The sequence below is a fragment of the Vulpes vulpes genome, chromosome 5 (assembly GCF_048418805.1).
Source record: "Vulpes vulpes isolate BD-2025 chromosome 5, VulVul3, whole genome shotgun sequence".
NCBI lineage: Eukaryota > Metazoa > Chordata > Mammalia > Carnivora > Canidae > Vulpes > Vulpes vulpes.
In genome coordinates this window covers 78,505,956-78,532,173 of record NC_132784.1, presented here as the reverse complement: position 1 = coordinate 78,532,173, position 26,218 = coordinate 78,505,956, and the positions used below count along the sequence as shown (strand labels likewise).

Sequence of the window (26,218 nt, the reverse complement as noted above, 5' to 3'; positions counted from 1 at the left end):
CAAACATTATATGGTTTCATTCATTTGGGGAATATAAAAAATAGTGAAAGGGAATAAAGGGGAAAGGAGAAAAAATGAGTGGAAATATCAGAAAGGGAGACAGAACATGAAAGACTCCTAACTCTGGGAAACGAACTAGGGGTGGTGGAAGGGGAGGTGCGCGGGGGGTGAGGGTGACTGGGTGATGGGCACTGAGGTGGGCACTTGACGGGATGAACACTGGGTGTTATTCTATATGTTGGCAAATTGAACACCGATAATAAATAAATAAATAAATAAATAAATAAATACCGGGTACTAAGGAAACTAATGGAAAATGGAGTTTTTCCCAAAAAGAAAAATCAGGGCCTCATAAAGAACCATATCCCATCAGCAAGGTTGAGGGGCTTTGGTAATGTCAAGTCTATTAAGTTTCTAAATTGAAATCTGTGCCTCTTCCATTACTGTCTGTTCTGTATTAGAGCTCTTTTTCCCCCAATTATCTTTGCTCTAGTCCAACATTATTTATTGAGAATATATGGAATGAGCAAACTTTTATTTTTCTTTCTTTCTTTCTTCTTTCTTTCTTTCTTTCTTTCTTTCTTTCTTTCTTTCTTTCTTCTTTTTTTCAGTGCATAATTGCTAGGATAAGGAGCCATGCATGGACTAAGTGAAGAAGACCATTTAACTTCTACAGTAGCCTGGACATTGTACTTCCAAATTCATTACTTGGGATTTGGATTGTTTCTTTGATGGAGATGGATAATAAATTTTCTGGAGACGCCTGGGTGGCTCAGTGGTTAAGCATCTGCCTTCGGCTCAGGGTGTGATCCTGGGGTGCCGGGATCAAGGCCCACATCAGGGTCCCTGCATGGAGTCTGCTTCTCTCTCTGCCTATGTCTCTGCCTCTGTGTGTGTGTGTCTCATGAATAAATAAACAAAATCTTTAAAAAAATTTTTTTTAAATAAATTTCCTGTATGGGAGGAAGATTAAGATGGATATTTGATGATCATAAGTGTTACAATGGAAAAGACTGAATAGTTATTTTCCAGTCTATATTTACTCCTGGAAAAACCCACAGACTCTATTTCTCTGCCTTTCATGTAGTTAGCTGTGACCATATGCTTGTGTTCTTATCCATAGTTGTGAGTACAGGTCATATAGGCCACTTCCATGTCTGCACCATGAAATTCCCCGTGATGTGCCATTCCTTCTTTTTCTTTGTCACCAGCTGAGTAGAGAGGATACAAACAATAAGAGATGACAAAACCACTAAATGGAAAGAACCTGGGTCAGCTGAATCTCCGAAGAAGCTCCCACAGAACAGCTAATGGAACAATATGCAAACAAGAAAAATCTTTACGGCCGTACCTCTGCCATTTGGGAGTTTGCTTGTATGGCAGCTAGTATTATTTAGCCTAACAGATAGAAAGAGCTTTCTCATAAGAACATGTGGATGCTGTTGTGGGGCTGAGGAGGATATATATACTGGAAAAACTATCAAATTTCTCTAACACAATTTGATTCTACACTGCTTTCTTTGTGAATCCTCACCCAGCCTCCATATCATAACCAAAGTGGCTATCACCAATTAAATTAGCACAGAGTTTGGAGAGAGAATAGGTTCAATGTGAATTCAATTCCAAGACAAACTTTGTGATACAGGGAAAGTTATTTAAGTGTTCTGGTTTTCTAAAGGGGAACCTAATGCCTCTCTCATAGACTTATATTAAATGGGTACTGAATGAGCCAGACCACAGCTCAGTGCCTGAAACAGAGTAGCTGCTCAGAATATATTAGTATCCTTTCCCTTCTGTTCCCTTTCTTATCCTTCTTCATTCATCTAATTTGCCAAACTTCTCCAGGGAACTATTAAAGCAGCTATGAATTATATTGGCTTGTTTTTATAGGTTTAACTGTAGTACTGAATTACAAGCTGTTGTGATCAAAAATGTTATCTCATTTAGGTATGTATTCTTAGAATCTAGACTAATGTCTATTCCACAGAACTCAAGAGTATCTAATAAAATATGATCCCATGTAGGATCCCATATCAAACTTACATGGAAAAAAGCCCACAAATATTTATCTCTAACATCTTTCCCTTCATAATGATCAAAATATCATATATTCGTTTTTGTGTGTTTACTCCTTTTGTTTGTTTTCCCCATGAAATTAAAGTGCTATACATCCTGGCACAATTTCTGGTCTGGTCACTAACAAAGACTCAGTCCTAGAGCAGAGCTGAAGCTCAGTAAAATATTTTAAGAGATAAACAGCTGCTTGATAGGAATTGAACAAAGAAATGCATCGTCTGTTTGTAAAAGCAGAACAGAAACAACAGAACACGCTAGGTTATGCTGCAGTAACACATTAAATTGAGAACTCACAGTTGAACACAAGATCATAAAAATTTTATATCAGTTTCCTATGGCTGCTGTAACAAATGAGCACACTCCAGGGCCTTCAAACAACACACGTTGATTTTCTCACAGTTCTGAAGGCCAGTTGTTGGAAGTCAGTTTCACTGGGAAGGAACAAAAGTATCAGTCTTCAGAGTGTCCAGGGGAGACTCTGTCCCTTGTAGATCTCATCTCAGGTGGCTGCCTGCATTCCTGGCTTTATTCCCATCAGTCAATATCTGCCTTTGTGGTCCCATTACTTTCTCCTCCTATTTGTCTAACTTCCCGCTGCCTCTCCTTTTTTAATTTATGTGAGATTAGCATAATAAAATCAATTCAAATTCAACTGAATTTAATTCAATAACAATTTTTAAAAAGTGTGCGATTCAGTAGTATTTGGCATATTCACAGTGTTCTGCAGCCATCACATCTATTTAATTCCAAAAGATTTTTTCACTCACCAAGAAGATCCTGTACCTCTGAAGGCCCCAGCCCCTGGGAACCAAAAATGTGTTTTCAACCTCTATGGATTCACCTATTATGGATAGGTGCAAACAGAATCATATAACATGTGATCTTTTATGTCTGACTTCTTTTATTCAGTTTAATGTTTTGAAGTGGCTCATCTGTGTCACAGTATGTATCAATACTTCCTTTTTATGGCTAATATTCCATTGTATGTATATGCCACATTTTTCACCCATTCTCAACTGATGTACGTTTGAATGGTTGTCACCTATTGGCAATTGTTAATAATGCAGCATAACTATTGGTATTTATGCACAAATATTGTTTGAGGACTTGTTCTAATTATTGGTGATATCACTAGGAGCAGAATGGCTGGTTCATATGGTAATTGTATGTTTAACTTTTGAAGACCACCAATCTGTTTTTAATAGCAACTTTCCAATTTTACATTCCCACCAGCAATGCACAATGATTCCAATTTATCCACATTCTTGCCACAACCTGTTAGCGCCATTTTTTTTTTATAATAGCTATCCTAAAGGGCATAAAATGATATCTTGTAGTTTTGGTTTATTTTCCCCAAATGCCTAATGATTTTGAGCATAATTCCATGTGCTTATTGGCTTTTAATAAGTCTTCTCTTGAGAAATATCTGTTCAAACATCTTGCCCATTTTTCAACTGAGCTATTGGTTTTTCTGTTGTTGAATTGTTTGAGTTCTTTATATATCCTGTATATTATGTCCTTTTCAGAAATGTGATGGGCAAATTTTTTCCCATTCTGTAGATTTCCTTTTCACTTTCTTAAAGATGTACTTTGTTATACAAAGGTTTGAAGTCCAATTTATCTCTTTTTTCTTTTGTTGTTTATGTTTGGTGTAATCTGTGAAACACCATTGCCAGATCCAAAACCTGGACTTTCCCCACATTTTATGATAATTTTATGTTTTTAGCTCTTGTATTTTAGTAATCAACCATTTTGAATTGGTTTTTATATACAGTATGAGGAAGGGGTCTAACTTCATTCTTTTGCATTTGAGTATCTAGTAGTCCCAGTACCATTTGTTGATGACTTCTTTTCTAGTTAATTAGACTTGGCACCTTGTAAAAAATCAATTGGTAATGGATATATCAGTTTATTTCTTGTGTGTCAATTCTATTCAATTGATCTATGTCTCTAACCTTAAGGCAATATCAAATTACTTTGATTATTTCAAGTTTGTATTAATTTTGAAATCAAGAAGTATGAGTCCTACTTTGTTTTTCCTTCTCAATATTGTTCGGCTATTGATGGTCTCTGGAATTTTAGAATAACCCTTCTATTTCTTCTATCATATTGGGAATATGATAGGGATTGCCTTACTCTTGTAGATCACTTTGGAAAATATTGCCATTAAACAATAGCATAACTTCCAATCCATGAACATAGAATGTCTTTTCATTTATTTAGACTTCCTTGAATTTCAACAATTTATTTTGTAGTTTTAGTGTACAATCTTTCACCCCTTGGTTAAATGTATTCCTTGGTTAAAATTATTATAAAATACTTCTGTATTTTAACATAAGTATGATGTGGTAAGTGGAATATTTTCGTAAATTTTCTCTAAGATTGTTTATTGCTAGTGTATTCAAGCACAGCTTATTTTTGTTTGGTGATTAAGTTTATTAGCTAATAGTTTCTTGTACATTCTTTAGGATTTTCTCTATATAAGATCATGTCATCTGAAAATCATATGATTTTTCTTCTTTCTTTCAAATTTATATGCCTTGTAATTCTCATTTTTATATATTCTTATTGGGGTTCGATTTGCCAACATATAGTATAACACCCAGTGCTCATCCCATCAAGTGCCCCCGCTCAGTGCCCATCACCTAGTCACCCCATCCCCCACCCACCTCCCTTTCCACTACCCCTTGTTCATTTCCCAGAGTTAGGAGTCTCTCATGCTTGTAATTCTCATTTTCTTGGGTAATTGCTCTAGATAGTTCAGTACAACTTTGAATAAAAGTGGTGAAAGAAGGCACACTTCTCTGGTATGTGATCTTACAGGAAAGGATTTCACTCTTTCACATTCAAGTATGATGTTAGCTGTGGGTTTTTATTAATGCTTTTTATAATTTTGTGGAAGTTCACTTCTATTCTTAGATTTCTTGTTGCTTTTATCATGACGGCATTGGATATTTTGTCAGATATTTTTTCTGAATTAATAAATTAAATAATTATATGTTTTTTCTCCTCAATCTGGTTAATTATATTGGCCAATTTCAAATTTTGTTTTTTCTAGTTTTTTAAAAGGTATGATATATCATATTATATAAGTTTAAGATGTACGACATAATTATTTGAAATGATTGCAACCCCCAATGTTTATAGCAGCAATGTCCACAATAGACAAACTATGGAAAGACTCCAGATGTTCATTGATGATGAATGGGTAAAGACGATGTAGTATATCTAAGTGTGTGTGTGTGTGTAATATTATTCAGCCATCAAAAAGAATGAATTTTTGCAATTTGTAACATGGATGGAACCAGAGTGTATTATGCTAAGTGAAATAAGTCAGTCAGAGAAAGATAAATACCATATGATTTCACTCTTCTGTGGAATTTAAGAAACAAAACTGATGAACATAGGGAAAGGGAAGGAAAAATAAAATAGGATAAAAACAGAGAAAGAGACTAACCGTAAGGGACTCTTAACTATAGAGAAAAAACTGAGGGTTGATGGGGTAGAGGGGGTTGGGGTGATTGAATTATGGGCATTAAAGACAGCACTTGATATAATAAGCACTGGGTGTTTTATGTAATTGATGAATCACTGAATTCTACCCCAAAATTAATAATATACTAAATGTTAGCTAACTTGAATTTAAGTAAAACCAAAAACAAAATAAAATATCACTGGGGAAAAAAAAGAAATGATTGCAACAATATTTGGCTAACATCTATGACCACACATAGTTACAAATTTCTTTTTTTTAAGAATAAATTTATTTTTTATTGGTGTTCAATTTGCCAACATACAGAATAACACCCAGTGCTCATCCTGTCAGGTGCCCACCTCAGTGCCCACCACCCAGTCACCCCCACCCCCTGCCCTCCTCCCCTTCCACCACCCCTAGTTCGTTTCCCAGAGTTAGGAGTCTTCCATGTTCTGTCTCCCTTTCTGATATTTCCCACTTATTTTTTCTCCTTTCCCCTTTATTCCCTTTCACTATTATTTATATTCCCCAAATGAATGAGAGTTAAAAATAGATCTGCCCTACCACCCAGCAATTGCACTGCTGGGGATTTACCCCAAAGTTACAAATTTCTTATCTTTTGATAAGAACTTTTGAGATCTAATGTCTTAGGAACCTTTATATATATATCAGTATTGTTAATTATAGTTATCATGATGTACATCACATCCCCAGAACTTATTTATCTTATAATTTGTACCTTTGACCACCTTTCTCTGTTTTCTTGACTCCCCAACTCCCACTTCTGGAGCCACATGAGTGCCTGGGGGATGTGGATAGAGCATTAGCTGCATCTGCCATGACAGGCAATTCAGGGTAGAAAAGAAGCCCATCTGTCTACAGACCATAATCAAATTTTTGAATGGACTTATAGTATTAAGGCTGAATTTGCTCTTTATATTTTTAGCCAATGTGCCATACTGTTGGTTTGTTGTAAACACAAGAAAAAAAATAGGGATTTCACATATCAGTCTCTAAAAATCCAGTAGCCTACAATTTAATTATAACAAGTAAAAGAACGGAAAGGAGAATAAAGTGAAATAAAATAGATGGCAGACAGAAAAAACAAAATAAGTTTTTAGACTATGTTATTAATATCAATAATATTAAAAAGGTAAATGTAAACCCACTCTTTATTGTATTGAATGGCAATAAAATTGAGGAAAGGAAAAAATTATCACAAATGCATCTGTGTGCTAGTCAAAGGAAGAAACTATATATCCCTGTATCCTGTTTAATTGCTTCTTCCCTAGATAGAAGTGATTGCCCTCACAGGCACCTATCCCCTAGGAATTTCAAGCCAACAAATTTTCTCCTGGTTCTCATTCATTAGGATCTGAAATCATATCCTCAATCCACCTGACAATATTTTAAAGGGACCAGACTCTGAGTAGACTCCTTCAGTCGCCCTTTATCCAAATGAATGCTAATACTTTATAGTACACACACCAGCCTTTCCCCAAACTGAGTGTTGGCAAGGACTCAGCAACCACAGCCAGGAGAAACACCCTAAGATAATAATTATATTATTTTATGTTGAAATAAAAACCCTTACTAAGGTCTTTATAGACTCACCCTTGTTCACAGATAAAATCCTGTGAAATCATGAGAGAAGTAATTTTATTGTTTCTATACCATAAACAAGGAAACTGAACTCAGTGTAAGGTAAATGACATTTGTAATACACAGAAAAATCCAAAGTAGATGCAAGACTTGAACCTTGTCTTCCCAGCTCCATGTTCATGCTCCTTTTTCATCTTTCCATGTCTCAAGTACCTTGGAACATTTTGACCAGTACTGGAGATATGCTCCAAAATTGTTTATACATTCTTGTAGGTCTGAATTTCTGATTTCAGACGCACAGCTCAGGATTGTCTTTTTCTTCTTTTCAAGAGCAAGGTAAGCTTCTATCTTTGATATATATTTTTTGTTTAAAAAAATGTAATTGATGCAGAAGCACTGGGGCAGCTAAATCTTCCATGAGTTTTTTTTAGCTGATTTCTAGTTATCTGGACACTTTTCCTAAAACCTTGGCTTAAGTATGGGCATTGAAATGCAGAAACATTTTTATCAGCAGAGAGTATTATAGAATTTATGAAATTTCATGCTGCTTTCCTTAAGAGGATAGTATAAACCTATTGTTTTGTGCTGGTCTCAGGCTATTGATAACCAGGGTTGTGGCTGGATGGATCTTTGTGGTTCTTATAATAACTGAAAGATTTGTTCAGCAATAACCCACCAGGAAACTCTGAAAGAGATAGGTTTATTACTCACAGGTCCTGGAAACCACATGGTACACCTTGGGTCACACAGCAAGGTCATGGATAGAGATAGAGAGCAGGCCTGGGTTCTGCTTTTATTGGTGTGGAGGGTAGGGGCCTAGAATATCCTGGTTTCACTCTTTAGTGATAAACCTAAAACACAGGAGAGCGAATTTAAAGCATAGAAAGAGAGAGAGAGAGAAAACAAAAACAAAAAACAAGTGACCCAGATGGTAGGTTATCTAAATCAACCAGGATCTCTAAAACAAAGGAGTCTGGGGGTGGGGAGCTGGCTCTTATCTGGTGGCTGGCAATGTGTATATCTGAGATAGGTATCTTTGAAGTGGATGCCTCTGTGGATGTCTAGGCATCAAATCATAAATCAGGCACTTGCATTAGAAAAAAATAAAAACATTTTATTAGGGCTTACTCAGCAACTATGATAGGTGGTACTCTGAGTTGGTGGTGAATTTCTCCTTGTTTACTATGTGTTGACTTGTAATTGTAGGGATAACTAACCAAACAGGGTGAAATGACACTTCTTAAGACACCAGAACAAACTAGGCGTGGTGGAAGGGGAGGGGGGTGGGGAGTGGGGGTGACAGGGTGACGGGCACTGAGGGGGGCACGTGATGGGATGAGCACTGGGTGTTATTCTATATGTTGGCAAATTGAACACCAATAAAAAATAAATTAAATAAATAAATAAATAAATAAATAAATAGTTTCTAATTAAGTTAAAAAAAAAAGACACCAGAAGGATCATCATGAAGTTACCAAGATCCTTACTCCATTTTTATTACTATTTCCCCATAACCTGCCCTTTTATTACTTGATCAAGAAAATCTGACAGTGCAATAACTAAGGCCACAGGCATTAAAATTAATGAGAGATGAGTTTGTATCTTAAACATTTCACATTAGGTATAGAATTTTAAGAAGGCACATAATTTCTCAAATCCTTCATTTTCTTAACTGTAATTAGGTTATAAATATATGTGTGTGTTTGTGTGTGTTAGTGTGTGTGTGCATACACAATTCATATCCCTTCCTCTTTGTTATTCCCATCTATTCATCCATCTATCCATCCATCCCTCATGCAGCCATTTCCCAACTTCCTGTCTTTGATGTCTATCTGCCTGCTTATTTGTATTTTCGATTTCTGTTTATCTATGAGATAAACTAGCACATAAGCACTGAATTAAAGCTGTTCCTTACACTCAGAAATCTGATTTGGGAATGGATTCATCCAGATATGTGACCCTGGAGGAGTTGATACCTCTTTCTATCCTTCTGTTGATTATTATACACAATCAGAAAGTTGGTCACGAGAATCATGAAGGTGTCTTAGTTTCAACAATTTCTAACTCTCTAGATAATTTACTTATTATATATTCTTTTCATCTCCATTGTGGCAGTTAGAATAATTCTCCACATATGCCCACATCCTAATCCCAGAATTTGTGATTATATTCTCTTCAGGGTAAAAGGTATTATGCACAAATGAGTAAGATAAGGATTTTGAGATAACAATTTTATACTGGATTATCCATGGAGATCCAATAAGAACATTCCAGTCATAATAAAACATAACAAATGCTAAATAAAATTACAGCTTATACTGTTATTGAGTGATGGGTTCACAAACATAAATACGGTAATTCCAGACATGTAACATGTGGAGGGGCCAGGAGGAAGATGGTAGCAAACAGTAGTTACCAGAAAATAGGTGTACCTCCAAAGACTTCAAATACAAATAAAAAAATTTTAAGCATTGTGCTTGCCCAAGAATGATCTGTAGCGTGAGAGTCAAACCCATAGACATAGATTTTCAACCCTCAATATTCATGAACCAGTAAATGTTGACACTAATGGCAGTAATAATGAATCTAAAATAAACTAAGAGTCTTTCAACTCAGGCTAACATGTGGATCAAAAGGAAGACATTAAGTAATAGTGGTCTATGTGAGGGTTCTTACACAGAATGGTTGGCAAAGCCACTAACATAAGAGATGTAGGAGAGAGTGAGAAATATTGGAAGAAACAAAAGATTTTAGTGGACATAGTGCATGAGAAAATACAACTCAGAGTACAGCTACCAGACATCAAAACTCACTCACACCTCGAAGCTCTGCATGTTGCCACTAATGTCCCTAAACCAACAGACATCATTGCTTCAACCTAATTGTAATATTACACATAGAACTCATCAGAATAATGCTGAACACCCACATTGTGTGAACTGTTTGTCATGATTACTTCACTTAACACTACAGGAACATAGAAGTATGTTCCAATACCACCTTCATTTTACTGATGGATAAAGTGAAGCTCAGGAAACTTAGTTTAAGACAACATCTCCTGGGTGATAAATAGGAGTTCTTCTGTGTGAATGTACATGCACATTAGCCTAGAGCCCAATATTTTGCACCCAATTCTGTATCTTCTTTAGCATTTGTTGACTGTTTCTGTCTCTAATGTTGCCTTTATCTCACTGCGTGCATACATGTGTACCTGTGGATTCCTGTACTGTGCAGCCCCAAGCATTGAACTTGGAAGAATGGATACATGATTAACTGTAAATTGAATAGGATTAAAATCAATTCCAATTCATTGATGACATTAAATTTGGGAACCAGTATGAATGTGTCTAAAGCCTGGTCCTGTCAATACCATGTAAACTTGAATACTCAGTCTCTTTGTTGCCAAGTTACCTGTTATATAAATATAATAACTAATCAATCTTATGGGGATAATGAAAGGGTTGAATGAACATATCGACATGAAAGTTAGTAGTGGACCCAAAAGATCTGATTTACGAGTTCAATCCATTCTAGTATGTGAGCTTGGGCAGCTCACTACCCCTTCCTATGACTCAATTTACTCATCTACAAAAATAAGTTGGGAAGATGTTATGTGATGAACCTTCCTCTATAAAAGTCTATTCTTGTATGGATAAACTATCACTAAATTGCATTGTCATTCTCATGCTTAGAAATGGAGAATATTCAAAAATAAATTATGGCAATAATAAAATATTACTAATGCATTTTGATTTCTGTGCAACTTCCCTTTATTGATCATTCTGTTCTCTTCTTGTTACCACAGAGCATCTTGTGATTCTCAAATAACATCCAAGGAGAATAATACAGAGGTGTCTGATTTCATCCTGCTGGGACTAACCAATGCCCCAGAGCTACAGATTCCTCTCTTTGTAATATTCATCCTCATTTACCTCATCACTCTGCTTGGGAACCTGGGGATGATCACACTGATCTTGCTGGACTCTCATCTCCATACTCCTATGTACTTCTTCCTCAGTAATCTGTCTCTGGTAGACTTTTGTTACTCCTCAACAGTCACTCCCAAGGTCATGGCTGGGCTCCTTATAGGAGACAAGGTCGTTTCCTACAATGCATGTGCTGCCCAGATGTTCTTTTTTGCAGTCTTTGCTACTGTGGAAAATTACCTCTTAGCATCAATGGCCTATGACCGCTATATAGCAGTGTATAAACCCCTCCATTATGCCACCACCATGACGACAGGTGTGTGTGCTCATCTCACCATAGTCTCCTATGCCTGTGGCATCTTAAATGCCTCTGTAAATGTTATAGATACCTTCAGTCTCTCTTTATGTATGTCCAATGTAGTTCATCATTTTTTCTGTGATATTCCAGCAGTCATGGCTCTGTCATGCTCTGATAAACACATCAGTGAGCTGATTCTTGTTTTTATCTCAAGCTTTAATGTGTTTTTTGCACTTTCTGTTATCTTTATTTCCTATATGTTCATATTTATTACCATTTTGAAGATACAGTCAGGTGAGGGATACCAGAAGGCTTTGTCTACCTGTGCTTCTCACCTTGTTACAGTTTCCTTATTTTATGGGACAGTCATTGTCATGTACTTACAGCCAAGTTCTCATCATTCCATGGACACAGACAAAATCACATCTGTGTTCTATACTATGGTCATCCCCATGCTGAACTCTGGTCTACAGCTTGAGGGACAAAGAGGTCAAGAATGCATTCAAGAAGGTTGCTGAGAAGGCAAAATATTCTCTAGGTGTGGTCTATAAATGATATAGATCCACAGCAAGTATTTTATCCCACTTAGATCTACTCCACACCAGAACTACATGTTAATGGACATTTGGGATATTAGAAAAAAATTTTGTCCAATATTATTTATTTATTTAGGTGAGGAATAGTTCCAATCATCTAAAGTGCAGAAAAGATACAATAATGGTTTTTAATGAGGCTTATATAATGAAGTATGTGCTTTTGTTGACACATTCCATCCAGAGAATATCAATAATGATAGCATCTCAATAAATTAATGTTTTAGCCATTATTGAGTGATCTGGGGGGAAAAAAGCATATTCATGTGGAAGTTTCCAAAAGTAAATAATCACATTAAAATAAAAGGAGATGTGGTTACATTATTTTTACCTTAATCTTTTGAATACCATTCTTCACATTTTGCTTTTAAGTTGCATTAGAAAATAATAAAGATAGTTGGCTTTCTTTGGTAATAAATGTTTTGAAATGGTTAATGTCACTTATTAGTTTATGCTCTAATTGAGCTACCCTTCATATCACCTTGTATCACTGGTTACTGGCAATACTGGACAGTCCCCATCTCACCTTGTCCCAGCTTCTTTGTATTTGCTATTTCCACTGTATGAGCTATTTTTATACTTACTTCAGATTGCTTGTTAAATGATACCAATCCAGGGAGGCCAAAGACACCTGCCACAAGGAACTTTACAAAATAGTCACTCCCTTCCCATGAACTTTTCTCCCTAAGCCTGTTCTATTCTTCACAGACACTATTGACACTCAGCTCTTGTATTTATGTTTTCAACTGTTCATCTATTTCCCTCGACTTGCATGGAAGTCCCTTTAAGCAGTAGCTTAATAGGGTTATTTCAGTGAAAATAAAGCTTTGAGAATCACTTAAAAATCACTTTCTTGAATATCAAAATAACTCCAGAAACTCAAAATTATATGGGTGAAAGTGAGCTACAAAAGTCTACATTTCAAGGGAACAATACCACCAATGTGAACCCACTAATGATCTTAACTCTTGCAGGAAATTAAGAGTCTCAAAAAACTCTCCACCTCTAACATTAAAAAATTTTTCCTCTTTAAATTTTCCAAACTATTCACTTGCCCACTTGCAGCCAACCAATCAATGACAAATATACCAAAAGACAAGCTAGAACATCTCCCCCACTTCCAAAAACCATATCTTAATAAAACACCTGCCGATTTTACACTGACTCCGTATTTCTTCATTTTACTCAATGAACTTACTCTTTGCTAATATCATTGAATTTCTGTTTAAATAAAACTTACTGAAAATTGTTTCCTTTGTTTCAAGTTTATGAATAAACTGCCTTTGTTAATCTCATGCACGAGATAGTTTTGTGTTTGATATGCTTCAGAAGTGGCAATAAAGAATAATGGATAAGGAAAAAAATTCAAGTGGCTGGAACAGCGGGCCAAAGAAAACAGTAGAAAACTGAAGTATGCCTAGAGAAAAAAAATCCAGTCTCATAAAGGAATATTTCCCATCACCAGTGTTGAGGGGGCCTTTGTAATGTCAATTCAACAAGATTTGTACACTATCCAGTGGGTCTTCCATTACTGTCTGTTATGAATGAGAGGAGTTTTTTTCTAATTGTCTTTACTTGGTCTAACAGTATTTGCTGGGTGTGACTATAGAATGAGTTAAGTTTTCTTTCTATTTCGTAAGTTGTTAGGCCATAAGCAGCCATATCTAGAGTAGATGGAGAGGCAATTTAATCTATATGTTAGCCTGGCTGTGGAACTTGTATGGTGATTAGCTGGATTTTAGGCTGTCTTCCTGATGGGGGTACATAACATGTCCTCTGGATGAAAGAAATGTAAACTGGACATTTGCTGATCCAAATACTCATTCTAACGGAAAAGACAGTTAATTGTTTTCCCAGCTATTTCCTTTTCATTCCTGAGCACACAGCTAGCAGGCTAGATTTTTCAGCTTTCATGAAGTTGAGGCCTGGTGATTGTATTCTTGTGAATGAAATGTGAGCATAAATCATGTGCTATAATCAAGCCTGTCTCACGAAAACTTCCATGTGATCTTTTGCTCATTCTCACTCTTTGTCATCAGCTCCATAGAGAGAATTCATACCACAAGAAATGATAAAACCACTGAGTAGAGAGACTCTAGGTCACTGAATCACAGTATGATTTCCCATAGAACAACTAATTGAACTGTATACAAAGAAGAAAAACCTCTATGACTATGGCACTGCAATGCTGGAGTTGGCCTGTATGGCAGCTAGCATTATTAGCACATGAACTAATACAGAAAGTCAATCTCTTCTTTTTTTAAGATTTTATTTATTTATTCATGAGAGACACAGAGAGAGAGGCAGAGACATAGCAGAGGGAGAAGCAGAGGGAGAAGCAGGCTCCCTGTGGGGAGCTGAATGTACGATTGGATCCCAGGACCCCAGGATCATGCTCTTAGCCAAAGGCAGATGCTCAAACACTGAGCCACCCAGGTGCCCCCATAAGTCAATCTATATGCTCTTGGGAGTAAGTCAGAAGTAAGGGACTATCTAGTGAGGAAAACCATCAAACTTCTCTAACACAATTTAATTCCACAGTTGTTTACTTGTGATCCCTCACTTAATCCCCTAAATCAATCTAAAATGGCTAGCACAAATAAAATTAGCACAGGTTTTACAAACAGAAATAGCTCAACTTGAATTTCATTTCAACAAGCTTTTTAATACATGGCAAGTTTATCAAATGTTCTGAGCTTCAGTTGGGGAAAATACAGTGTCTGCCTCATAAAACTATATATACTGATTAAGCCAGAACACAACACAGCTCAGTGCCTTAAACAGAACAGATGCTCAAAAGTTGTTGGTCTCCTTTCTTTTCCTTTCCATTCACTGCCTTTCTTTTACTTCCTCCTCTATATTGTCAATTATCTCCATATAAGTATTGAGACACTTATTAATTGTATTGCTTTGTATTTATGATTACTGACTTCTATCTTTCCTTCTATCTATGTAATGTATCACATTTATTAATTTGTGTATGTTGAACCAACTTGGAATTCTAGGGATAAACCCCACTTGATTATGGTTTATGATCCTTTTACTGTGCTGTTGAATTAGGTTTACTAGTATTTTAATCAGAATTTTTGCATCTACCTTCATCAGCAATATTGACCTGTAGTTTTTGTTTTTGTAGAATGCATATTTTGAAGAATGCATCAGGATAATATGGGCCCAGTAAAATGAATATGGTGGTTCCCTCCTCTTCAGTTTTTGGGAAAAATCTGAGAAGCATGGGTGTTCATTTTTCTTTAAATGTGTAGTAGATGGGTGCCTGGGTGGCATAGTGGGTTAAGCATCCAACTCGACGCAGGTTGTAATCTCAGGGTCATGAAATTAAGACCCAAATTGGGCTCCATTCTTAGCATGGAGTCTTCTTGAGATTCTCTTCCCTTCTCTCTGCCCCTCCTGCTTGTGCTTTCTATCTCTCTCTAAACTAAATAAGTAAATAAATAAATAGTTAAAAAAAATTTTTTAGACGGAGGGCAAGATGGTGGAGGAGGAGGGTCCTCACCTCACAGGCCCCACCAACTTACCTAGATTACTTTCAAATCATCCTGAAAATTTACTAATTCGACCTGAGATTCAAAGAGAGAATGGCTGGAATGCTATAGAGAGGAGGGTTTTGCCTCTAAGAAGGATCATCTAGGGTGAAATTTACTCAGGTTGTGGTTGATATTCTTAATGCACCCACCCCATACAGTCACTCTGCACTGAGAAAAATGACTAGAAGAAAGAACTCACCACAAACGAAAGAATCAGAAACAGTACTCTCTGCCACAGAGTTACAGAATTTGGATTAAAATTTGATATCAGAAAGTCAGTTCAGAAGCACAATTATAAATCTACTGGTGGCTCTGGAAAAAAGCATAAAGGAATCAAGAGACTTAATGACTGCAGAATTTAGATCTAATCAGGCCAAAATTAAAAATCAATGAAATGAGATGCAATCCAAACTGGAGGTCCTAGTGATGATGGTTAATGAGATAGAAGTAAGAGAGAGTGACATAGATGAAAAGCTGATGTCAAGGAAAGAAGCTGAGGAAAAAAGAGAAAAACAATGAAAAGACCATGAGGAAATGTTAAGGGAAATAAATGACAGCCTCAGAAGGAAAAATCTACGTATAATTGGGGTTCCAGAGGGCGCCGAGAGGGACAGGGGCCAGAATATGTATTTGAACAAATCATAGCTGAGAACTTCCCCAATTTGGGGAGGGAAACAGGCATCCAGATCAAGAGATAAAGAGGTCCCCCCCCAAAAAATCAATAAAAACTGTTCAACACCTCATCATTTAATAGTGAAACTTGCAAATTCCAAAGATAAAGAGAAAATCCTTAAAGCAGCAAGAGACAAGAGATCCCTAACTTATATGGGGAGAAATATTAGATTATCAGAAGACCTCTCCACGGAGACCTGGCAGGCCAGGAAGGTCTGGCAGGATATATTCAGGGTCCTAAATGAGAAGAACTTGCAGCCAAGAATACTATATCCAGCAAGGCTCTCATTCAGAATAGAAGGAGATAAAGGACTTCCAAGATAAACAGAAACTGAAAGAATATGTGACCACCAAACCAGCTTTGCAAGAAATATGAGGAGGGACCCTGTAAAAGAAAGAGGAAGCCCAAAGAAATAATCCACAAGAAAAATATGTGGGAAATATCAGAAAGGGAGACAGAACATGAAAGACTCCTGACTCTGGGAAAACGAACTAGGGGTGGTGGGCGGGGTGTGGGGGTGACTCGGTGGCAAGCACTGGGGTGGGCACCTGGCGGGATGAGCACTGGGTGTTATTCTGTATGTTGGCAAATTGAAAACCAATAAAAAATAAATTTATTTAAGAAAAAGAAAGAATCCACAAAAACAGCTACTGAACAGGTATCATGATAACACTAAATTCATATCTTTCAATAGTAACACTGAACATGAATGAGCTAAATGATTCTATCAAAAGCTGCAGGATTTCAGACTGGATAAAAAAGCAAGACACATCTATCTGCTGTCTACAAGAGACTCACTTGAGACCTAAGGACATATACAGCCTGAAAATGAAAGGTTTGAGAACAATTTACCATTCAAATGGTCCTCAAAAGAAAGCAGGGTTAGCAATCCTCATATCAGATAAATTAGTGTTTATCCCAAAGACTATAGTAAGAGATAAAGAGGGACACTATATCATACTTAAAGGATCTATCCAACAAGAGGACCTAACAATAATGAATATTTATGCCCTTAATGTGGGAACTGCCAAGTATATCAATTAATTAATAACCAAAGGGGATCCCTGGGTGGCGCAGCGGTTTAGCACCTGCCTTTGGCCCAGGGTGCGATCCTGGAGACCCGGGATCGAGTCCCACGTTGGGCTCCCAGTGCATGGAGCCTGCTTCTCCCTCTGCCTGTGTCTCTGCCTCTCTCTCTCTCTCTCTCTCTCTCTCTCTCTCTCTCTCACTATCATAAATAAATAAAAATAAAAAATTAATTAATAACCAAAGTAGAGACATACTTAGATAATAATATGCTAATACTGGGAGACTTCAACACGGCACTTTCTGCAATAGACATCTATTCTAAGCACAACATCTCCAAAGAAACAAGAGCTTTAAATGATACACTGGACCAGATGGATTTCACAGGTATTTACAGAACTTTACATCCAAACACAACTGAATACACATTCTTCTCAAGTTCACATGAAACTTTCTCCAGAATAGACCACTTACTGGGTCACAAATCAGGTCTTAACAGATACCAAAAGATTGGGCTGTCCTCTGCATATTGTCAGACCATAATGCTTTGAAACTAGAACTAAATCACAAGAAGAAATTTGGAAGGAATTCAAACACATGGAGGTTAAAGACCATCCTGCTAAAAGATGAAAGGGTCAATCAGAATATTAGAGAAGAATTAAAAATATCATGGAAACTAATGAGAATGAAGATACAACCATTCAAAATCTTTGGGATATAGCAAAAGTAGTCCTGAGAGGGAAATACACCACAATACAAGCATCTCTCAAAAATCTGGAAAAAACTCAAATACACAAGCTAACCTCGAATCTTAAGGAACTGGATAAAGAACAGCAAATAAAACCTTCACCAAGCAGAAGAAGAGAGTTAATAAAGATTCAAGCAGAACTCAACGAAATCGAGACCAGAAGAACTGTGGAACAGATCAAAAAAACCAGGAGTTGGTTCTTTGAAAGAGTTAATAAGATAGAAAAACCATTATCCAGCCAAATTAAAATGAAAAGAGAAAAGACTCAAATTAATAGAATCATGAATGAAAGAGGAGAGATCACCACCAATACCAAGGAAATACAAATGATTTTAAAAACTTATTATGAGCAGCTATACGCCAATAAATTAGGCAATCTAGAAGAAATGGATGCATTTCTGGAAAACCACAAACTACCAAAACTGGAACAGGAAGAAATAGAAAACATGAACAGACATAACCAGGGAGGAAATTGAAGCAGTCATCAAAAACTTCCCAAGACAAAGAAGTCCAGGGCCAGATGGCTTCCCAGGGGAATTCTATTAAATGTTTAAAGAACAATACCCATTCCACTAAGGCTGTTCCAAAAGATAGAAAGGGATGGAATACTTACAAACTCGTTCTATGAGGCCAGCATCACCTTAATTCCAAAACCAGACAAAGACCCCCACCAAAAAGGAAAATTATAGACCAATATCCCTGATGAACACAGATGCAAACATTCTCAACGAGGTACTAGCCAATAGGATCCAACAGTACATTAAGACGATTATTCACCATGACCAAGTGGGATTTATCCCCGGATGCCAGGCTGGTTCAACACTCAAAGCAATCAATGTGATAGACCATATCAACAAGAGAAAAAACAAGAAACATATGATCCTCTCAATAGATGCAGAGAAAGCATTTGACAAAATACAGCATCCATTCCTGATCAAAACTCTTCAGAGCATAGGGATAGAGGGAACATTCCTCAGCATCTTAAAAGCCATCTACGAAAAGCCCACAGCAAATATCATTCTCAATGGGGAAACACTGTGAGCCTTTCCCCTAAGATCAGGAACAAGACAGGGATGTCCACTTCTCACCACTGCTATTCAACATAGTACTAGAAGTCCTAGCCTCAGAAATCAGACAACAAAAAGAAATAAAATGCATTCAAATTGGCAAAGAAGAAGTCAAACTCTCCCTCTTTGCAGATGACATGATACTCTACATAGAAAACCAAAAAGACTCCACTCCAAGATTGCTAGAACTTATACAGCAATTTGACAGTGTGGCAGGATACAAAATCAATGCCCAGAAATCAGTGGCATTTCTCTACACTAACAATGAGACTGAAGAAAGAGAAATTAAGGAGTCAATCCCATTTACAATTGCACCCAAAAGCATAAGATACCTAGGAATAAACCTAACCAAATATCTATACCCTAAAAACTACAGAACACTTCTGAAAGATATTGAGGAAGACACAAAGAGATGGAAAAATATTCCATGCTTGTGGATTGGAAGAATTAATATTGTGAAAATGTCAATGTTGCCCAGGGCAATTTACACGTTCAATGCAATCCCTATGAAAACACCATGGACTTTCTTCAGGGAGTTAGAACAAATCATCTTAAGATTTGTATGGAATCACAAAAGACCCCGAAGAGCCAGAGGAATATTGAAAAAGAAAACCAGAGCCGGGGGCATCACATGACGAATGTCAAGTTGTACTAGAAAGCTGTGATCATCAAGACAGTGTGGTGCTGGCACAAAAACAGACACATAGATCAATGGAACAAAATAGAGAACCCAGAAATGGGCCCTCAACTCTAAAGTCAACTAATATTCGACAAAGCAGGAAAGACTATCCACTGAAAAAAGGACAGCCTCTTCAACAAATGGTGCTGGGAAAATTGGACATCCACGTGCAGAAGAATGAAACTGGACCATTCTCTCTTACACCAGACACAAAGATAAACTCAAAATGGATGAAAGATCTAAATGTGAAACAAGAATCCATCAACATCCTAGAGCAGAACACAGGCAACACCCTTTTTGAACTTGGCCACAGCAACTTCTTGCAAGATACATCCATGAAGGCAAGAGAAACAAAAGCAAAAATGAACTATTGGGACTTCATCAAGATAAAAAGCTTCTGCACAGCAAAACAAACAGTCAACAAAACTAAAAGACAACGTACAAAATGGGAGAAGATATTTGTAAATGACCTATCAGATAAAGGGCTAGTATCCAAGATCTATGAAGAACTTATTAAGCTTAACTGAAAAGAAACAAACAATCTGGTCATGAAATGGGCAAAAGACATAAAGGTAAATTTCACCAAAGAAGACATAGACATGGCCAAGAAGCACATGAGAAAATGCTCTGCTTCACTGGCCATCAGGGAAATACAAATCAAAACCACAATGAGTTACCACCTCACACCAGTGAGAACAGGGAAAATGAACAAGATAGGAAACCACAAATGTTGGAGAGGATGTGGAGAAAGGGGAACCCTCTTGCACCATTGACGGGAATGTGAACTGGTGCAGCCACTCTGGAAAACTGTGTGGAGGTTCCTGCAAGAGTTAAAAATAGGACTACCCTATGACTTAGCAGTTGCACTGCTGGGGTTTTACCCAAAAAAATACAGATGCAGTTAAATGGCAGGACACTTGCACCCCAATGTTTATAGCAGCAATGTCCAGAATAGCCAAACTGTGGAAATAGCTTTGGTGTCCATTGAAAGATAAACGGATGAAAAAGATGTGGTCTATGTATGCAATGGAATATTCCTCGGCCATTAGAAATGACAAATACCTACCATTTGCTTCAATGTGCAACTGGAGGGTATTATGCTGAGTGATATAAGTCAATCAGAAAAAGACAAACATTATATGGTTTCACTCATACAGGGAATGTAAAAAATAGTGAAAACAAATAAAGGGGAAGGAAAGAAAATGAATGGGAGATATCAGTGATGGAGACAGAACATGAGAGACACCTACCTCTGGGAAATGAACAAGGGGTAGTGGAAAGGGAGGGTGGGGGGGCGGAATGGGGTGACAGGCACTGAGAGGGGCACTTGACAGAATCTGCACTGGGTGTTACTCTATATGTTAGCAAATCAAACTCCAATTTAAAAAAATACCAAAAAGGGGAAAACTTGGAGCCATACCACAAGGAGAACACCATGGGAAGATGAACACAGAGATCAGGATGAGGCAGCAGAAGACAAGGAACACCAAAGATGGCCAGCAAACCACCCAGCAGCTAAGAGAAAAACATGAAGCAGATGCGCCCTTACAGCTTTCAGAGGGACCCAACAGAACCACGTTGCCAGTTCCTTGATCTCAGACTTCTAGCTCCAGAAATGTGAGACAATAAATTTCCATTATATAGGCCATTCAGTTTGTGGTACTTAGTGATGGCAGCTCTAGGAAATTAATAGAGCTAACAGTATGGATGGGTCTCAGATGCACCATGCTAACTGGAAGAAGCCAGAGTCAAAAGGCTCCATGTGCTAAGATTCTGTTTAAGTGACCTTCTTGCAAAGGCAAAACAATATAGACAGAAAATGGTTTAGTGGTCACCATGGGCATTAGGTAAGAAAGGGGTTGATGACAAAGAAGCTCAGAGATTTTCTTTAGATGATGGAACTCTTCCACATCATGATTGTGTTAGTGGTTCCATGACCATAAAATTTGACCACTTTGAACAGTTTTTCAAACTATAATATAAACCTATTAAAATTATTATTTGTAAATTACACTTTAATTACAAAGTATAGGAAAAACAAAACTATGCGTCCACCATTAACACATCCAACTAAGTCCCCATAGGCAATTTAATTTATTCTTTCCTAGGAAAATAAGAGCTACAAATGACCTCCTGGGGGACATGCCCAGAGAGCTCATTTCTCTGAAACTCCTTCCTGATGCCCATGAGTTAGTTTCTAAAACTCCCAAGATGACTCAGTGTGACCTTATTTGAGAAGGATCCAACATGTGCCCAGCCCTTCTGGCCATCATCTATTTGTCTGTAGGTTAGTGGCTGTTAGTACATACCGTACTCTCCCCCCACCTTCAAATCCTGACCTGAGGATTTGCCATGAACCTCCAATCATGGCCAGAGAAAGCACCTAAAGATGAAAATTATATTCACCTCAGGCAGGTGTTTTATAGAGGATCCCTCATTTGCTATTCACAGAAACTACTGCTTGTATTGTATAGGTGAGGTAATTTTCTGCTTTGTTTTAGAGATAAGAAGAGTATAAGGGACTCCTCCAAGGGCACACAAAGAATGCATGGTGAATTTGACACTTGAACATGGGTTCCTGGCTTCATATTGTGTTCTTCCTCTCATTTACCTTAGAGATCTTGGAACTACTTGACCAGCGTCTGATAGAGACTACTTCTCACTTTCTGTTTGCATCATCCCATGGCTGAATTTCTGATTCCAAACTCACTATTCAGGATTGACTGCTCCTTCTTTTCCAGTAGCAAGGTAAGCTTCTATATTCTATCTGCACTCTTAGAAATGTAATTCAAGCGAAACCAACAGGGCATCTATACCTGCTACAGGTTATTTAAGCACAGAAATAAATTTCTAAAGCAGTGAGTTGAGGCTGGATATATGTATCAAAACTTCCATCTACAGGGAGTTTACTGATAATTGTGAAACATTATCATGCCATTCTTCTAAATGAGATTAGTAAAAATAAGATGGATAGGTTATGTTCTGATTAAATAGGTCTTAATTTTATCTCAACCACTATCTGTCAAAAGAATTAAGGAGAACTGCAGTAAACCAATGATTAACAAAGTGACAAATGACCTTCTAAAGTCTATCAAGTCAAATTGTAAAGAAAAAAAAAACAAAATTCCTACATACAAGATTACATTCAAATAAAGTATATTAAGACATGTAATGGGCCCAAACACAGATCTACAAGCTAAAGATACCAGCAAACTAGAAACCTCCACCCATTGATCCCTGTGATTCAACTATGGGATAACCATAAAGAGATAAATAATGAGTCTAAGAAAGGGGACACTTTTGGAGCTCCTGGGTGGTTCTGTGGGTTAGATGTCTGCCTTTGGCTCAAGTCATGGTCTCAGGGTCCTGGGATCCAGCCCTGAGTCTGCTTCTCCCTTTCGCTCTGCCCCTCACTCTTGCTAATGCACATTCTCTTTCTCAAATAAAGAAAATCATTTTTAAAAAGGGGGTGGGGACACTGTCAACCCAAGCTAAAATATGGGTGTTCAGAAAGAAATCAAGCCAAACCATGACTCACATGCAGGCACTGGAACAGCCACTCAGGCAGGCAGAGGACAGACAGATTGAGCAACACTAAGGACACAGAAGGTCCCAGGGGACCAAGTGTGCGCTATAGGCCATACTGAAGATGGAGGCTAACCAAGCTTTGAACATCATCCCGGACATTTCTGAAACCACCAGAGAGGCCACCTTTCTATCCTAATACTGACATTATTACCTTACACTGATCAGGCTGTGTTAAATACTTGGCATTTTGGTTACTGGTTTTATATATCATTTACTTCTTCTAATAATACCTTGAGTGAGGTCTCATTACTATTTCCATGTTGTAGATGAAGAAAAACAGGTTCTGGGAGTTAAGTTAGTACCAGTGACCCTTCAGGAGAGAATGGTAGGGCTGACATGCCCCTGGTCTCAGAACCCAAGCTTTACTCTAGATGATGCCCACCCCTCAGACTGCCTCTGCTGGTTGTCTGAGACCCTGCTGCTGCCATATCCCAGCGCATGGTCTATGCACATCTCTCCCTGTTACTTCACTGTGAAACCCCAAACTCAGAGTTCAGGACATGGGAGACATAGAGTGATTGTTAACTGAGTTAAATTCAATTTGATTTAAATTCAGTTGAGATCAATGGGCTTGGGAATCACTCTGCCTAGGCAAAAGTTTCAGCTAACCAGTAATAATTTTGTAAACTCTGGACGCCTGGTGGCTTAATAGTTGAGCATCTGCTTTTGCTCAGGTCATGAATCTGGGATCCTGGAATCAAGTCCCACATCAGGCTCCCTACAGATAGCCCACTTCTCCCTCTGCCTGTGTTTCTGCCTTTCTCTGTGTTTCTCTTATGAATATATAAATAAAATCTTTTTAAAAATAATTTTGTAAACTCAAGCTCTGTGCCTCATAAGTTAAATGGGGATAACAAGTAATCAATCTCATGGATTTGTTGAAAGTAATAAATGACTATTCAGATAAAGTATCTAGAGCAGTTCCTGGCCCATAAGAAGTGTAGATATAAGCATTTTCTTGATTCAGAGAACTGAACCGACAGATTCATTCAAGACCTCTCATAATCAAGATGTTATATTTTCTACATCCCAGCTTATGAATTTACAAAATTGAAAACTTGGAAAATAATCTGTGAAGATCTTTGACTTCAAAACATGAAACTCAACTGATATTTTGTGCCTTGAATTATTTTATCTAGTCCATATTTTGGATCTGGAGAATCTTGAAGTACAGATTATTACTATAATGAAATACTGTGTATTTAAGGATTGTGTAAATGTATATGTATGAATTTCACTTCAGTCCCCAATTTATTTATGATTCTGTCCTTTTATTTCTCATCTCTATAAGGCACCTTGTGATTCCCAAACAACGTCCATGGAGAACAACACAAAAGTGACTGAGTTCATCCTAGTGGGACTAACCAATACCCCAGAGCTGCAGATCCCCCTCTTTATCATGTTCACCCTCATTTACCTCTTCACTCTGGCTGGGAACCTGGGCATGGTGGTGCTGATTCTCTTGGACTCCCGTCTCCACACTCCCATGTACTTTTTTCTCAGTAACCTGTCTCTGGTGGACTTTGGTTACTCTACAGCTGTCACTCCCAAGGTCATGGCTGGGTTACTTAGAGGAGACCAGGTCATCTCCTACAATGCATGTGCTGCTCAAATGTTCTTTTTTGCAGCCTTTGCCACTGTGGAAAATTATCTCTTGACCTCAATGGCCTATGACCGCTATGTGGCCGTGTGCAAACCCCTCCATTACACCACCACCATGACAACAGGGGTGTGTGCTTGGCTATCCGTAGGCTGCTACTTCTGTGGATTTCTAAGCACCTCAATCCATACTTGGAACATTTTTAGGCTCTCCTTCTGTAATTCCAATGTGATCCATCACTTTTTCTGTGATGTACCGGCAGTCATGACTCTCTCTTGCTCTAATAGACATGTCAGTGAGCTGGTTCTTGTCTTTGTAGCAGTCTTCAACATATTTTTTGCTCTCCTCATTATCTTGATTTCCTACTTGTTCATTTTTATCACCATCCTGAAGATGCCCTCAGTGGAGGGATACCTGAAGGCCGTATCCACCTGCGCCTCCCACCTCACTGCAGTGTCCATCTTCTATGGGTCATTCATCTTCATGTACATACAGCCCACCTCCAGCTACTCTATGGACACAGATAAAATCGCATCTGTGTTCTATTCTATGATCATCCCCATGCTGAATCCCCTGGTCTATAGCCTGAGAAACAAAGAGGTCAAGAATGCTTTCAATAAAGTTGTTGAGAAGGTAAAACTGCCTTTAAGCTTCACCTCTTAGGGCTGTAGGATCCACAGTCACCTAGCTTCATCTTTGTCAGATTTTCATCATGCACAAACTCACAGTTTACAACCCACAGTGCATTTAAATTACTGACATGATACTTTCCTCTTCAAAATTCTGTTACTAAAAAAAAGAATATGTCCAGTTGTGTAACATCTGGATGAGAATAGCCATGAGGACTTTAAATATTTAATGATCATGCTTATCATGAACCTTATTAATTATAACTGATTTATTCATACTGTTCACATTTTCTCCACCACACGCTGATGCAAGCATATATGTAAAACAGGCTCAAGCCCATGAAAAGATGTGCGTGCAAGGATCCATGTGTGCACAAACACACAAGAGTGGGAAATTTGTTAAAGGAGGGAGCTGAGGAATATTCCATAGTATACATAAACCAGCCATTAGAAATGACAAATACCCACCATTTGCTTCAACGTGGATGGAAGTGGAGGATATTATGCTGAGTGAAATAAGTCAATCGGAGAAGGACAAACATTATATGGTCTCATTCATTTGGAGAATATATAAAAAATAGTGAAAGGGAATAAAGGGGAAAAGAGAAAATAAGTGGGAAATATCAGAAAGGGAGACAGAACATGAAAGACTCCTAACTCTGGGAAACGAACTAGGGATGGTGGAAAGGGAGG

General features: G+C 37.7%; 1 protein-coding gene and 1 pseudogene across 1 annotated transcript; both read left to right on the top strand.

The window, feature by feature from the left end:
* Positions 1-10,632: 10,632 nt before the first annotated feature.
* LOC112930531 (olfactory receptor 5B17-like) lies at positions 10,633-11,932 on the top strand (annotated as a pseudogene).
* A 12,682-nt stretch (positions 11,933-24,614) lies between these two features.
* Positions 24,615-25,559, top strand: LOC112930532 (olfactory receptor 5B2-like). The gene has a single exon (XM_026012877.2). The coding sequence runs from the start codon at positions 24,615-24,617 to the stop codon at positions 25,557-25,559; it is 945 nt and encodes a 314-aa protein (XP_025868662.2).
* The last annotated feature ends 659 nt before the right edge of the window (positions 25,560-26,218 follow it).

Excerpts from the sequence above, each read along its gene's own strand:
- LOC112930532 (XM_026012877.2), top strand. The coding sequence starts at position 24,615 with ATGGAGAACAACACAAAAGTGACTGAGTTCATCCTAGTGGGACTAACC.